This window comes from Lepeophtheirus salmonis, chromosome 3, assembly GCF_016086655.4.
Source record: "Lepeophtheirus salmonis chromosome 3, UVic_Lsal_1.4, whole genome shotgun sequence".
Lineage (NCBI taxonomy): Eukaryota > Metazoa > Arthropoda > Copepoda > Siphonostomatoida > Caligidae > Lepeophtheirus > Lepeophtheirus salmonis.
The window spans coordinates 30,568,694-30,585,558 of record NC_052133.2 but is presented as its reverse complement, the minus strand read 5'-3'; the positions used below and the strand labels follow the sequence as shown (position 1 = coordinate 30,585,558).

General features: G+C 31.1%; 2 protein-coding genes across 5 annotated transcripts in view; one reads left to right on the top strand and one right to left on the bottom strand.

Moving 5' to 3' along the window:
* The window catches only part of sav (scaffold protein salvador), a 66,169-nt gene that overhangs the window by 23,964 nt on the left and 25,340 nt on the right, over positions 1 to 16,865 (bottom strand). The gene's annotated exons all lie outside the window — the stretch shown is intronic.
* On the top strand, positions 2,071 to 6,680 carry LOC139904991 (uncharacterized). The gene is made up of 2 exons (XM_071887299.1): positions 2,071 to 4,743; positions 4,933 to 6,680. Exon 1 carries the CDS (start codon positions 2,467 to 2,469, stop codon positions 3,472 to 3,474), a length of 1,008 nt encoding a protein of 335 aa, XP_071743400.1. The 5' UTR covers positions 2,071 to 2,466; the 3' UTR covers positions 3,475 to 4,743; positions 4,933 to 6,680.

Below are 16,865 nucleotides of genomic sequence, written 5' to 3'. Positions count from 1 at the left end.
ACTATACTGATAATTTTGTAAAAATATCGTGCTTTTTTTTAATAAAATGCTCTATTTGAACTAGTTTTTCATTATTCCTGGAAATAATCCCCCAGTGGTATACACTTTATTGCATCAAGAGCTATGTACCATGCTGGTTGGATGAGTAAAGCATTCTATATTCTCAAGATTTATACATTTCGAATTGAATTCAAACTCACTTCTATTGAAATAAGAGGAATTCGCAATCTTTCTATTTTTATTGTGAAAATATATGTTATGGTTGATTTTTTTTTTTTGAAAATGCACATCCAGCAGTTTCAGAAGATGCAACAAACAAAAAATTCCAAGCACCTTAGGTATATAAACAAATAAAATATATACTCTGCTTTTTTTGAAACAAAAATTGGATTTCCAGAAAAACGAACTATGGCCAAAGTAATAATAAATTCAGAAGGGCCCATTCATCCATCAAATGTTCCAAAAGGATTACAAATAGACATAAATAATATTGGGAAACTATCATTAGCAAAATTTGTTTCAAAAAACACTCAACTTTTTTATATGTATTATACTTCTTATTTCCTTCAAGATGACCCTGAAATTTGGAATTCAAGGGATGACTTATCAGGCAGAGTGTTCTATCATTAACAACAAAACCTATGTTAATGATTCGACTAATAAGGGGTTACTCTCATTAAAATATTCAAAGCCTTAATTACTCACAATGAAGAGCAGAAAAAATATTTACTACACGTAGTGTAGGACCATCAAAAGTGATTTCCCAATTTAAAAAAAAAATACATAAAGTAGATAAATGGCTTCATTACTAAATACCTTCGTTTATTTAAAAAAAATTTAATATTGTCAATTTTTAATTTCAGTTAAAAAAAAAAAAAAAACAAAAAAACTTTTACAATATTGTTTACAATTTGTCGCTTGATAGCTCAACATATTCTAAAAAAAATGTATCAAATGGGCCTTTCTAATGTGCATAAACAATCATTTAAAAAATAATAGGTACATATCCCGAAGAAATTGTGGCATAAATAAAGAGAGGTAAATCAATATATTCGGTACGACACGTAAAAAAATACAATTGTATCTCAATCAAGTCTTACACCAAATTCCCCTTTTAAAAAAATTGAAAAAAGATAAACCCATTGTTTCTTTGAATTTTAATATTTAAACACTCTCGTGCGAGTTTTAAATTAATTCTGGTATTTCAATTCAAGACATATTTCTCAAAGCACTTATACATATTAACGATACCCAGGAATGTATACTATCAACCCTCATTTGCTAAATATTCGTTTTTAAGTGAAATTGCATAATTTGCAAGGTAAATACATTTTTTTTTATTGAATATTTTTAGGCTTTTACATTTTAAATGTATTTAACAGATTACACGGGGTTACACATCCTTCGACAGGGTTCTTTTTAAATTGCCCAATTGTAAAAAAAAATGAAATTATTTAATCATTAATGGGAAAAGTGAGTTTTGTCCTCTGACAGCAATATGATTTCAAATTAATAAGGTTTAACATCAAGTCTACAAATTCAATTAATGACATAATTTACCTTCTTAGTAAGAAGATTGACAATAGCAAGAGCTATGTAGACGGAAAAGCTATCAATAATTTTCTTGGAATATCCCATAAAGTAGTATAAGCTTTTGAAGCCGAAACTGCCGATACAACTTTCTGAAATGTACCTTAAGTTGTATCAGTTTTTCTTGTAATATTACATATGTGACTAAAATTTGATGGTATGGGCTCATATGGGGTATGTCCATAGTCAAAACATCACCAAACATGGATTATAAATTAGTATGAAAATCATTGGAATATTGAAGGAATACCAAAATGTCATCATCCAGGGCGTTTGACAATGACAAGTTAGGAAACTGGGAAAATTCAAACCTTCACATTTTTTGCTCCAAGAAATCAATTTTACCAAGAAAGCCTGTCACTTAGCACATCCCAAACAAAATAGGCGTTTAAATCATTTTATTAAACGTTATTAAAATTAAAGCATAAATCTGCACCATATTAATTTATAATTAGAATTATTGACGCGCAGCTATGGGTCTTGCGTAACTTGGTGACCTGCCTAAAGTCTCATTTGAGACTATGTACATCTTTTTTGTCAATCACTCTTATATTAAGAGTCTAAGACTAGCATTAACATAGATGGTTATTTTATTTTTTCATGTCGAGGAAATCTTATATTTGTAAATTAAGCACCTATATTTAATTATGCAAAGACAAAAGCGACAAATCGTACAAAAATCCGAAACGGAAAATTTGGGCCAGCTTCTTTCTAGTGCATTTAATTTTTCCTTCTTTTTTGATCAAGTTGATGTTTTATATCAATTGCAAGTTTTTTTAAAACCCAAATTTGTTACTGATTGATTCCAACCAACTTCAATCAGTCTATCATTTGTGTTCTTAAGAGAAACATCCTCAATATCTCATTTCAAACAAAATGAGGGATTCGGTTCAAAGTCTACACTCTATTCCAACAAATCCTGGAGCATTATCCCATACTCGAGAAGGATATGATGGAGAAAGTAGTGAAATGTACAATGCCTATACCCAATACTCTTCCTCTGCACAATATCTTTCTCAAATCTGGCAGCACCAAGACACAGCCTACCATTCAGGAACTCAACAGCACCTGCAGACACAGCAACAACAGCTCTACGACAACTACATTTATAACAATAATTACTTTTACTCTGTTCCAGATTCGCCGCCGCCTCCTCCTCCAATGAACCCTGCACAAGAAGAACAGCCTCCCTCTGCAGAATACAATCACTCCTCTTCAAACATTCCATCCATTCCCAATTCCCATGAATACTATACAACCGGATCCACTCAATCTACCCTCACTCAAGATTCAATGGAAGGGAGAACTCATGAACAAAACAATAATGTAGAGCAATGGAGAAACAACGCCTCATACTGGGATCAACAATGTCACTATGAGAATGGCTATTATAATCCTCAATTTCATCCTTCTAACTACTATTACGGAACGTCAACCACTGGAAAAATGGAAGTAGAATCAGGGAATCATTATGGTTATCACAGTAATAATGTTGCTCAGTATACAGACTTTTCAGTACATAACTTTGTCGATAAATCTGGTCAGATATACAACAACAACAACGCAATCCCAAACAATCACAGCAGTCCACCTAATGAACATTTCTTTTCATCGCGGGACTCTTTAGAGACTCAACATCAGAACAATGATGCCAAAGGACTCTCACTGAATCTTAATCTCGGAGGCTTAGAAATCGATGCATGTATACTCAACAACAAGGGGAGTAACAACATTAAAAGCTTTAATGCCATCAAGAATAAAAAGCCGAGTCCAAAAATGAAAAAATGCGCAAAAAGAGAGCATCTCCTCATGAACACATACCCTATACAAGTCAAAACGAGGAGAACCATTATATTTGTGAATTTGAACACTGTGGGTATATAGCACGTCGTCGTTCCAATATGTTACGGCACATTGATGCAATGCATGCCTCTCATTACATAATTTGTTGTAATCAATTATTCCCCACAAAAACACACTTTGAGGCTCATCGGCTACGGATTCATAGCGAAGGGATTTTCACATGTCTAGTCCAAAGCTGTGATCGCTCATTTAATCGAAAGTCAAATCTTCACAAACACGAAGATCATTTCCACTCAGAAAGCCCCAAAGCTTCCATATCATGTTCTGTATGTTTGGAAGTACTTCCACACCCCGAAAGAAAAGAAAATGTCGTCAAGAACCATGCCATTACTCACTCCACAGACTAATTCCATTAGTAGCAGTACCTGAGCCTCGCTTTTCTCAATCACTTAGAATCAACTACGGGTAGAATTATGTCACATGCATGATTTCAATTTATGTGTATTTTAATCTAATCATTTCGTATTTTATACATAGAAGAAAATTATAAATCAATATTTATATGTACCTGAATTATGTGATATCGATTGTGTTTTTGTAATTTATAATCACACCCTATGTTCAAATCTATTCAAAAACAAATGTACTTTTTAAGAATAATTTTATATTAAATAAAAAATATTATAATTCAATTATCATTCCAACTTTTTCTGTTTATTTCTTCACATGATGTAAGATAAATTATTGGAATAGGTACTTTAAAGAAGCTCAAAAACAAGGATACAAGAAGAGTTATTCTTTCAATCTCTCAAATAAGCAGATCATGAGATCAAATATGTATTTAATAATAATTACTAGTTATCCCGATTAGATAGCTATACATGAAATACTATCGACATACATACTATGTTTTAACTCAAAACATGATTAACCTTTGATTGAAAGCCCAGAACAAGATCATCATCTTTGAACTTTTGAAATAGAGTACTCATATTTATAAATATATCCAAGAGATTTGTATATAGGTATTTATAAATTATTTTATAAAGTCTTACAAATGATAAAGAGTCCTACAACTTTCAATCTAGTAGACTAGCTTTTAATACTTATCTACTCATATCTATTCTCAATGATGAATCATCAAAACTCCTATATTCTGTAATCCGAATCTATGTATGCACATAATCGATTTTTCCAAAAAAACAACAGACGCATGTACCGAAAAAATTGTGCCAATAATTTCAAGAAATAAATACATTTCTTAGGTGTATGTACGTCAATACATACAATAGTTAGTATCTCTATCAAGTCCAACACCAAATTTTCCTTCAAAAACAACGGCAAAAAGATGTATAATAGTGCATATTTCCCAAAATAATGATACTTATAGTAATAAAGATTGTTGTACGTCCTTAAATAATTATTAATTTGCCATAAATACATGAAATATACTAGGTTTTTTAGTAGTACTTCTGTTTTTGTTAGGTGATCATCCAGCACGATAAAATATAATTTTACCATTACAGAGTAATGTAGAATGGTTTCTAGGGTGATGACTTAAGGTAGATATTTAATAACAACAAACACTTTCTCACTTTTGGAACATCACTATACTGATAATTTTGTAAAAATATCGTGCTTTTTTTTTAATAAAATGCTCTATTTGAACTAGTTTTTCATTATTCCTGGAAATAATCCCCCAGTGGTATACACTTTATTGCATCAAGAGCTATGTACCATGCTGGTTGGATGAGTAAAGCATTCTATATTCTCAAGATTTATACATTTCGAATTGAATTCAAACTCACTTCTATTGAAATAAGAGGAATTCGCAATCTTTCTATTTTTATTGTGAAAATATATGTTATGGTTGATTTTTTTTTTGAAAATGCACATCCAGCAGTTTCAGAAGATGCAACAAACAAAAAATTCCAAGCACCTTAGGTATATAAACAAATAAAATATATACTCTGCTTTTTTTGAAACAAAAATTGGATTTCCAGAAAAACGAACTATGGCCAAAGTAATTATAAATTCAGAAGGGCCCATTCATCCATCAAATGTTCCAAAAGGATTACAAATAGACATAAATAATATTGGGAAACTATCATTAGCAAAATTTGTTTCAAAAAACACTCAACTTTTTTATATGTATTATACTTCTTATTTCCTTCAAGCTGACCCTGAAATTTGGAATTCAAGGGATGACTTATCAGGCAGAGTGTTCTATCATTAACAACAAAACCTATGTTAATGATTCGACTAATAAGGGGGTTACTCTCATTAAAATATTCAAAGCCTTAATTACTCACAATGAAGAGCAGAAAAATATTTACTACACGTAGTGTAGGCCCATCAAAAGTGATTTCCCAATTTAAAAAAAAATACATAAAGTAGATAAATGGCTTCATTACTAAATACCTTCGTTTATTTAAAAAAAATTTAATATTGTCAATTTTTAATTTCAGTTAAAAAAAAACAAAAAAAAACTTTTACAATATTGTTTACAATTTGTCGCTTGATAGCTTGAAAGCCTATGATAGCTCAACATTTTCTAAAAAAATGTATCAAATGGGCCTTTCTAATGTGCATAAACAATCATTTAAAAAATAATAGGTACATATCCCGAAGAAATTGTGGCATAAATAAAGAGAGGTAAATCAATATATTCGGTACGACACGTAAAAAAATACAATTGTATCTCAATCAAGTCTTACACCAAATTCCCCTTTTAAAAAAATTGAAAAAAGATAAACCCATTGTTTCTTTGAATTTTAATATTTAAACACTCTCGTGCGAGTTTTAAATTAATTCTGGTATTTCAATTCAAGACATATTTCTCAAAGCACTTATACATATTAACGATACCCAGGAATGTATACTATCAACCCTCATTTGCTAAATATTCGTTTTTAAGTGAAATTGCATAATTTGCAAGGTAAATACATATTTTTTTTTATTGAATATTTTTAGGCTTTTACATTTTAAATGTATTTAACAGATTACACGGGGTTACACATCCTTCGACAGGGTTCTTTTAAATTGCCCAATTGTAAAAAAAAATGAAATTATTTAATCATTAATGGGAAAAGTGAGTTTTGTCCTCTGACAGCAATATGATTTCAAATTAATAAGGTTTAACATCAAGTCTACAAATTCAATTAATGACATAATTTACCTTCTTAGTAAGAAGATTGACAATAGCAAGAGCTATGTAGACGGAAAAGCTATCAATAATTTTCTTGGAATATCCCATAAAGTAGTATAAGCTTTTTGAAGCCGAAACTGCCGATACAACTTTCTGAAATGTACCTTAAGTTGTATCAGTTTTTCTTGTAATATTACATATGTGACTAAAATTTGATGGTATGGGCTCATCCTCCATTGGGGTATGTCCATAGTCAAAACATCACCAAACATGGATTATAAATTAGTATGAAAATCATTGGAATATTGAAGGAATACCAAAATGTCATCATCCAGGGCGTTTGACAATGACAAGTTAGGAAACTGGGAAAATTCAAACCTTCACATTTTTTGCTCCAAGAAATCAATTTTACCAAGAAAGCCTGTCACTTAGCACATCCCAAACAAAATAGGCGTTTAAATCATTTTATTAAACGTTATTAAAATTAAAGCATAAATCTGCACCATATTAATTTATAATTAGAATTATTGACGCGCAGCTATGGGTCTTGCGTAACTTGGTGACCTGCCTAAAGTCTCATTTGAGACTATGTACATCTTTTTGTCAATCACTCTTATATTAAGAGTCTAAGACTAGCATTAACATAGATGGTTATTTTATTTTTTCATGTCGAGGAAATCTTATATTTGTAAATTAAGCACCTATATTTAATTATGCAAAGACAAAAGCGACAAATCGTACAAAAATCCGAAACGGAAAATTTGGGCCAGCTTCTTTCTAGTGCATTTAATTTTTCCTTCTTTTTTGATCAAGTTGATGTTTTATATCAATTGCAAGTTTTTTTAAAACCCAAATTTGTTACTGATTGATTCCAACCAACTTCAATCAGTCTATCATTTGTGTTCTTAAGAGAAACATCCTCAATATCTCATTTCAAACAAAATGAGGGATTCGGTTCAAAGTCTACACTCTATTCCAACAAATCCTGGAGCATTATCCCATACTCGAGAAGGATATGATGGAGAAAGTAGTGAAATGTACAATGCCTATACCCAATACTCTTCCTCTGCACAATATCTTTCTCAAATCTGGCAGCACCAAGACACAGCCTACCATTCAGGAACTCAACAGCACCTGCAGACACAGCAACAACAGCTCTACGACAACTACATTTATAACAATAATTACTTTTACTCTGTTCCAGATTCGCCGCCGCCTCCTCCTCCAATGAACCCTGCACAAGAAGAACAGCCTCCCTCTGCAGAATACAATCACTCCTCTTCAAACATTCCATCCATTCCCAATTCCCATGAATACTATACAACCGGATCCACTCAATCTACCCTCACTCAAGATTCAATGGAAGGGAGAACTCATGAACAAAACAATAATGTAGAGCAATGGAGAAACAACGCCTCATACTGGGATCAACAAAGTCACTATGAGAATGGCTATTATAATCCTCAATTTCATCCTTCTAACTACTATTACGGAACGTCAACCACTGGAAAAATGGAAGTAGAATCAGGGAATCATTATGGTTATCACAGTAATAATGTTGCTCAGTATACAGACTTTTCAGTACATAACTTTGTCGATAAATCTGGTCAGATATACAACAACAACAACGCAATCCCAAACAATCACAGCAGTCCACCTAATGAACATTTCTTTTCATCGCGGGACTCTTTAGAGACTCAACATCAGAACAATGATGCCAAAGGACTCTCACTGAATCTTAATCTCGGAGGCTTAGAAATCGATGCATGTATACTCAACAACAAGGGGAGTAACAACATTAAAAGCTTTAATGCCATCAAGAATAAAAAGCCGAGTCCAAAAATGAAAAAATGCGCAAAAAGAGAGCATCTCCTCATGAACACATACCCTATACAAGTCAAAACGAGGAGAACCATTATATTTGTGAATTTGAACACTGTGGGTATATAGCACGTCGTCGTTCAAATATGTTACGGCACATTGATGCAATGCATGCCTCTCATTACATAATTTGTTGTAATCAATTATTCCCCACAAAAACACATTTTGAGGCTCATCGGCTACGGATTCATAGCGAAGGGATTTTCACATGTCTAGTCCAAAGCTGTGATCGCTCATTTAATCGAAAGTCAAATCTTCACAAACACGAAGATCATTTCCACTCAGAAAGCCCCAAAGCTTCCATATCATGTTCTGTATGTTTGGAAGTACTTCCACACCCCGAAAGAAAAGAAAATGTCGTCAAGAACCATGCCATTACTCACTCCACAGACTAATTCCATTAGTAGCAGTACCTGAACCTCGCTTTTTTCAATCACTTAGAATCAACTACGGGTAGAATTATGTCACATGCATGATTTCAATTTATGTGTATTTTAATCTAATCATTTCGTATTTTATACATAGAAGAAAATTATAAATCAATATTTATATGTACCTGAATTATGTGATATCGATTGTGTTTTTGTAATTTATAATCACACCCTATGTTCAAATCTATTCAAAAACAAATGTACTTTTTAAGAATAATTTTATATTAAATTAAAAATATTATAATTCAATTATCATTCCAACTTTTTCTGTTTATTTCTTCACATGATGTAAGATAAATTATTGGAATAGGTACTTTAAAGAAGCTCAAAAACAAGGATACAAGAAGAGTTATTCTTTCAATCTCTCAAATAAACAGATCATGAGATCAAATATGTATTTAATAATAATTACTAGTTATCCCGATTAGATAGCTATACATGAAATACTATCGACATACATACTATGTTTTAACTCAAAACATGATTAACCTTTGATTGAAAGCCCAGAACAAGATCATCATCTTTGAACTTTTGAAATAGAGTACTCATATTTATAAATATATCCAAGAGATTTGTATATAGGTATTTATAAATTATTTTATAAAGTCTTACAAATGATAAAGAGTCCTACAACTTTCAATCTAGTAGACTAGCTTTTAATACTTATCTACTCATATCTATTCTCAATGATGAATCATCAAAACTCCTATATTCTGTAATCCGAATCTATGTATGCACATAATCGATTTTTCCAAAAAAACAACAGACGCATGTACCGAAAAAATTGTGCCAATAATTTCAAGAAATAAATACATTTCTTAGGTGTATGTACGTCAATACATACAATAGTTAGTATCTCTATCAAGTCCAACACCAAATTTTCCTTCAAAAACAACGGCAAAAAGATGTATAATAGTGCATATTTCCCAAAATAATGATACTTATAGTAATAAAGATTGTTGTACGTCCTTAAATAATTATTAATTTGCCATAAATACATGAAATATACTAGGTTTTTTAGTAGTACTTCTGTTTTTGTTAGGTGATCATCCAGCACGATAAAATATAATTTTACCATTACAGAGTAATGTAGAATGGGTTCTAGGGTGATGACTTAAGGTAGTAATAACAACAAACACTTTCTCACTTTTGGAACATCACTATACTGATAATTTTGTAAAAATATCGTGCTTTTTTTTTAAATAAAATGCTCTATTTGAACTAGTTTTTCATTATTCCTGGAAATAATCCCCCAGTGGTATACACTTTATTGCATCAAGAGCTATGTACCATGCTGGTTGGATGAGTAAAGCATTCTATATTCTCAAGATTTATACATTTCGAATTGAATTCAAACTCACTTCTATTGAAATAAGAGGAATTCGCAATCTTTCTATTTTTATTGTGAAAATATATGTTATGGTTGATTTTTTTTTTGAAAATGCACATCCAGCAGTTTCAGAAGATGCAACAAACAAAAAATTCCAAGCACCTTAGGTATATAAACAAATAAAATATATACTCTGCTTTTTTTGAAACAAAAATTGGATTTCCAGAAAAACGAACTATGGCCAAAGTAATTATAAATTCAGAAGGGCCCATTCATCCATCAAATGTTCCAAAAGGATTACAAATAGACATAAATAATATTGGGAAACTATCATGAGCAAAATTTGTTTCAAAAAACACTCAACTTTTTTATATGTATTATACTTCTTATTTCCTTCAAGCTGACCCTGAAATTTGGAATTCAAGGGATGACTTATCAGGCAGAGTGTTCTATCATTAACAACAAAACCTATGTTAATGATTCGACTAATAAGGGGGTTACTCTCATTAAAATATTCAAAGCCTTAATTACTCACAATGAAGAGCAGAAAAATATTTACTACACGTAGTGTAGGACCATCAAAAGTGATTTCCCAATTTAAAAAAAAAAATACATAAAGTAGATAAATGGCTTCATTACTAAATACCTTCGTTTATTTAAAAAAAATTTAATATTGTAAATTTTTAATTTCAGTTAAAAAAACAAAAAAAACTTTTACAATATTGTTTACAATTTGTCGCTTGATAGCTTGAAAGCCTATGATAGCTCAACATTTTATAAAAAAATGTATCAAATGGGCCTTTCTAATGTGCATAAACAATCATTTAAAAAATAATAGGTACATATCCCGAAGAAATTGTGGCATAAATAAAGAGAGGTAAATCAATATATTCGGTACGACACGTAAAAAAATACAATTGTATCTCAATCAAGTCTTACACCAAATTCCCCTTTTAAAAAAATTGAAAAAAGATAAACCCATTGTTTCTTTGAATTTTAATATTTAAACACTCTCGTGCGAGTTTTAAATTAATTCTGGTATTTCAATTCAAGACATATTTCTCAAAGCACTTATACATATTAACGATACCCAGGAATGTATACTATCAACCCTCATTTGCTAAATATTCGTTTTTAAGTGAAATTGCATAATTTGCAAGGTAAATACATATTTTTTTTATTGAATATTTTTAGGCTTTTACATTTTAAATGTATTTAACAGATTACACGGGGTTACACATCCTTCGACAGGGTTCTTTTAAATTGCCCAATTGTAAAAAAAAATGAAATTATTTAATCATTAATGGGAAAAGTGAGTTTTGTCCTCTGACAGCAATATGATTTCAAATTAATAAGGTTTAACATCAAGTCTACAAATTCAATTAATGACATAATTTACCTTCTTAGTAAGAAGATTGACAATAGCAAGAGCTATGTAGACGGAAAAGCTATCAATAATTTTCTTGGAATATCCCATAAAGTAGTATAAGCTTTTTGAAGCCGAAACTGCCGATACAACTTTCTGAAATGTACCTTAAGTTGTATCAGTTTTTCTTGTAATATTACATATGTGACTAAAATTTGATGGTATGGGCTCATCCTCCATTGGGGTATGTCCATAGTCAAAACATCACCAAACATGGATTATAAATTAGTATGAAAATCATTGGAATATTGAAGGAATACCAAAATGTCATCATCCAGGGCGTTTGACAATGACAAGTTAGGAAACTGGGAAAATTCAAACCTTCACATTTTTTGCTCCAAGAAATCAATTTTACCAAGAAAGCCTGTCACTTAGCACATCCCAAACAAAATAGGCGTTTAAATCATTTTATTAAACGTTATTAAAATTAAAGCATAAATCTGCACCATATTAATTTATAATTAGAATTATTGACGCGCAGCTATGGGTCTTGCGTAACTTGGTGACCTGCCTAAAGTCTCATTTGAGACTATGTACATCTTTTTGTCAATCACTCTTATATTAAGAGTCTAAGACTAGCATTAACATAGATGGTTATTTTATTTTTTCATGTCGAGGAAATCTTATATTTGTAAATTAAGCACCTATATTTAATTATGCAAAGACAAAAGCGACAAATCGTACAAAAATCCGAAACGGAAAATTTGGGCCAGCTTCTTTCTAGTGCATTTAATTTTTCCTTCTTTTTTGATCAAGTTGATGTTTTATATCAATTGCAAGTTTTTTTAAAACCCAAATTTGTTACTGATTGATTCCAACCAAATTCAATCAGTCTATCATTTGTGTTCTTAAGAGAAACATCCTCAATATCTCATTTCAAACAAAATGAGGGATTCGGTTCAAAGTCTACACTCTATTCCAACAAATCCTGGAGCATTATCCCATACTCGAGAAGGATATGATGGAGAAAGTAGTGAAATGTACAATGCCTATACCCAATACTCTTCCTCTGCACAATATCTTTCTCAAATCTGGCAGCACCAAGACACAGCCTACCATTCAGGAACTCAACAGCACCTGCAGACACAGCAACAACAGCTCTACGACAACTACATTTATAACAATAATTACTTTTACTCTGTTCCAGATTCGCCGCCGCCTCCTCCTCCAATGAACCCTGGACAAGAAGAACAGCCTCCCTCTGCAGAATACAATCACTCCTCTTCAAACATTCCATCCATTCCCAATTCCCATGAATACTATACAACCGGATCCACTCAATCTACCCTCACTCAAGATTCAATGGAAGGGAGAACTCATGAACAAAACAATAATGTAGAGCAATGGAGAAACAACGCCTCATACTGGGATCAACAAAGTCACTATGAGAATGGCTATTATAATCCTCAATTTCATCCTTCTAACTACTATTACGGAACGTCAACCACTGGAAAAATGGAAGTAGAATCAGGGAATCATTATGGTTATCACAGTAATAATGTTGCTCAGTATACAGACTTTTCAGTAGATAACTTTGTCGATAAATCTGGTCAGATATACAACAACAACAACGCAATCCCAAACAATCACAGCAGTCCACCTAATGAACATTTCTTTTCATCGCGGGACTCTTTAGAGACTCAACATCAGAACAATGATGCCAAAGGACTCTCACTGAATCTTAATCTCGGAGGCTTAGAAATCGATGCATGTATACTCAACAACAAGGGGAGTAACAACATTAAAAGCTTTAATGCCATCAAGAATAAAAAGCCGAGTCCAAAAATGAAAAAATGCGCAAAAAGAGAGCATCTCCTCATGAACACATACCCTATACAAGTCAAAACGAGGAGAACCATTATATTTGTGAATTTGAACACTGTGGGTATATAGCACGTCGTCGTTCAAATATGTTACGGCACATTGATGCAATGCATGCCTCTCATTACATAATTTGTTGTAATCAATTATTCCCCACAAAAACACACTTTGAGGCTCATCGGCTACGGATTCATAGCGAAGGGATTTTCACATGTCTAGTCCAAAGCTGTGATCGCTCATTTAATCGAAAGTCAAATCTTCACAAACACGAAGATCATTTCCACTCAGAAAGCCCCAAAGCTTCCATATCATGTTCTGTATGTTTGGAAGTACTTCCACACCCCGAAAGAAAAGAAAATGTCGTCAAGAACCATGCCATTACTCACTCCACAGACTAATTCCATTAGTAGCAGTACCTGAACCTCGCTTTTTCAATCACTTAGAATCAACTACGGGTAGAATTATGTCACATGCATGATTTCAATTTATGTGTATTTTAATCTAATCATTTCGTATTTTATACATAGAAGAAAATTATAAATCAATATTTATATGTACCTGAATTATGTGATATCGATTGTGTTTTTGTAATTTATAATCACACCCTATGTTCAAATCTATTCAAAAACAAATGTACGTTTTAAGAATAATTTTATATTAAATTAAAAATATTATAATTCAATTATCATTCCAACTTTTTCTGTTTATTTCTTCACATGATGTAAGATAAATTATTGGAATAGGTACTTTAAAGAAGCTCAAAAACAAGGATACAAGAAGAGTTATTCTTTCAATCTCTCAAATAAACAGATCATGAGATCAAATATGTATTTAATAATAATTACTAGTTATCCCGATTAGATAGCTATACATGAAATACTATCGACATACATACTATGTTTTAACTCAAAACATGATTAACCTTTGATTGAAAGCCCAGAACAAGATCATCATCTTTGAACTTTTGAAATAGAGTACTCATATTTATAAATATATCCAAGAGATTTGTATATAGGTATTTATAAATTATTTTATAAAGTCTTACAAATGATAAAGAGTCCTACAACTTTCAATCTAGTAGACTAGCTTTTAATACTTATCTACTCATATCTATTCTCAATGATGAATCATCAAAACTCCTATATTCTGTAATCCGAATCTATGTATGCACATAATCGATTTTTCCAAAAAAACAACAGACGCATGTACCGAAAAAATTGTGCCAATAATTTCAAGAAATAAATACATTTCTTAGGTGTATGTACGTCAATACATACAATAGTTAGTATCTCTATCAAGTCCAACACCAAATTTTCCTTCAAAAACAACGGCAAAAAGATGTATAATAGTGCATATTTCCCAAAATAATGATACTTATAGTAATAAAGATTGTTGTACGTCCTTAAATAATTATTAATTTGCCATAAATACATGAAATATACTAGGTTTTTTAGTAGTACTTCTGTTTTTGTTAGGTGATCATCCAGCACGATAAAATATAATTTTACCATTACAGAGTAATGTAGAATGGGTTCTAGGGTGATGACTTAAGGTAGTAATAACAACAAACACTTTCTCACTTTTGGAACATCACTATACTGATAATTTTGTAAAAATATCGTGCTTTTTTTTAATAAAATGCTCTATTTGAACTAGTTTTTCATTATTCCTGGAAATAATCCCCCAGTGGTATACACTTTATTGCATCAAGAGCTATGTACCATGCTGGTTGGATGAGTAAAGCATTCTATATTCTCAAGATTTATACATTTCGAATTGAATTCAAACTCACTTCTATTGAAATAAGAGGAATTCGCAATCTTTCTATTTTTATTGTGAAAATATATGTTATGGTTGATTTTTTTTTTTTGAAAATGCACATCCAGCAGTTTCAGAAGATGCAACAAACAAAAATTCCAAGCACCTTAGGTATATAAACAAATAAAATATATACTCTGCTTTTTTTGAAACAAAAATTGGATTTCCAGAAAAACGAACTATGGCCAAAGTAATTATAAATTCAGAAGGGCCCATTCATCCATCAAATGTTCCAAAAGGATTACAAATAGACATAAATAATATTGGGAAACTATCATGAGCAAAATTTGTTTCAAAAAACACTCAACTTTTTTATATGTATTATACTTCTTATTTCCTTCAAGCTGACCCTGAAATTTGGAATTCAAGGGATGACTTATCAGGCAGAGTGTTCTATCATTAACAACAAAACCTATGTTAATGATTCGACTAATAAGGGGGTTACTCTCATTAAAATATTCAAAGCCTTAATTACTCACAATGAAGAGCAGAAAAAATATTTACTACACGTAGTGTAGGACCATCAAAAGTGATTTCCCAATTTAAAAAAAAAAATACATAAAGTAGATAAATGGCTTCATTACTAAATACCTTCGTTTATTTAAAAAAAATTTAATATTGTAAATTTTTAATTTCAGTTAAAAAAAACAAAAAAAACTTTTACAATATTGTTTACAATTTGTTTGTGAAAGCCTATGATAGCTCAACATATTCTAAAAAAAATGTATCAAATGGGCCTTTCTAATGTGCATAAACAATCATTTAAAAAATAATAGGTACATATCCCGAAGAAATTGTGGCATAAATAAAGAGAGGTAAATCAATATATTCGGTACGACACGTAAAAAAATACAATTGTATCTCAATCAAGTCTTACACCAAATTCCCCTTTTAAAAAAATTGAAAAAAGATAAACCCATTGTTTCTTTGAATTTTAATATTTAAACACTCTCGTGCGAGTTTTAAATTAATTCTGGTATTTCAATTCAAGACATATTTCTCAAAGCACTTATACATATTAACGATACCCAGGAATGTATACTATCAACCCTCATTTGCTAAATATTCGTTTTTAAGTGAAATTGCATAATTTGCAAGGTAAATACATATTTTTTTATTGAATATTTTTAGGCTTTTACATTTTAAATGTATTTAACAGATTACACGGGGTTACACATCCTTCGACAGGGTTCTTTTTAAATTGCCCAATTGTAAAAAAAAATGAAATTATTTAATCATTAATGGGAAAAGTGAGTTTTGTCCTCTGACAGCAATATGATTTCAAATTAATAAGGTTTAACATCAAGTCTACAAATTCAATTAATGACATAATTTACCTTCTTAGTAAGAAGATTGACAATAGCAAGAGCTATGTAGACGGAAAAGCTATCAATAATTTTCTTGGAATATCCCATAAAGTAGTATAAGCTTTTGAAGCCGAAACTGCCGATACAACTTTCTGAAATGTACCTTAAGTTGTATCAGTTTTTCTTGTAATATTACATATGTGACTAAAATTTGATGGTATGGGCTCATTCTCCATTGGGGTATGTCCATAGTCAAAACATCACCAAACATGGATTATAAATTAGTATGAAAATCATTGGAATATTGAAG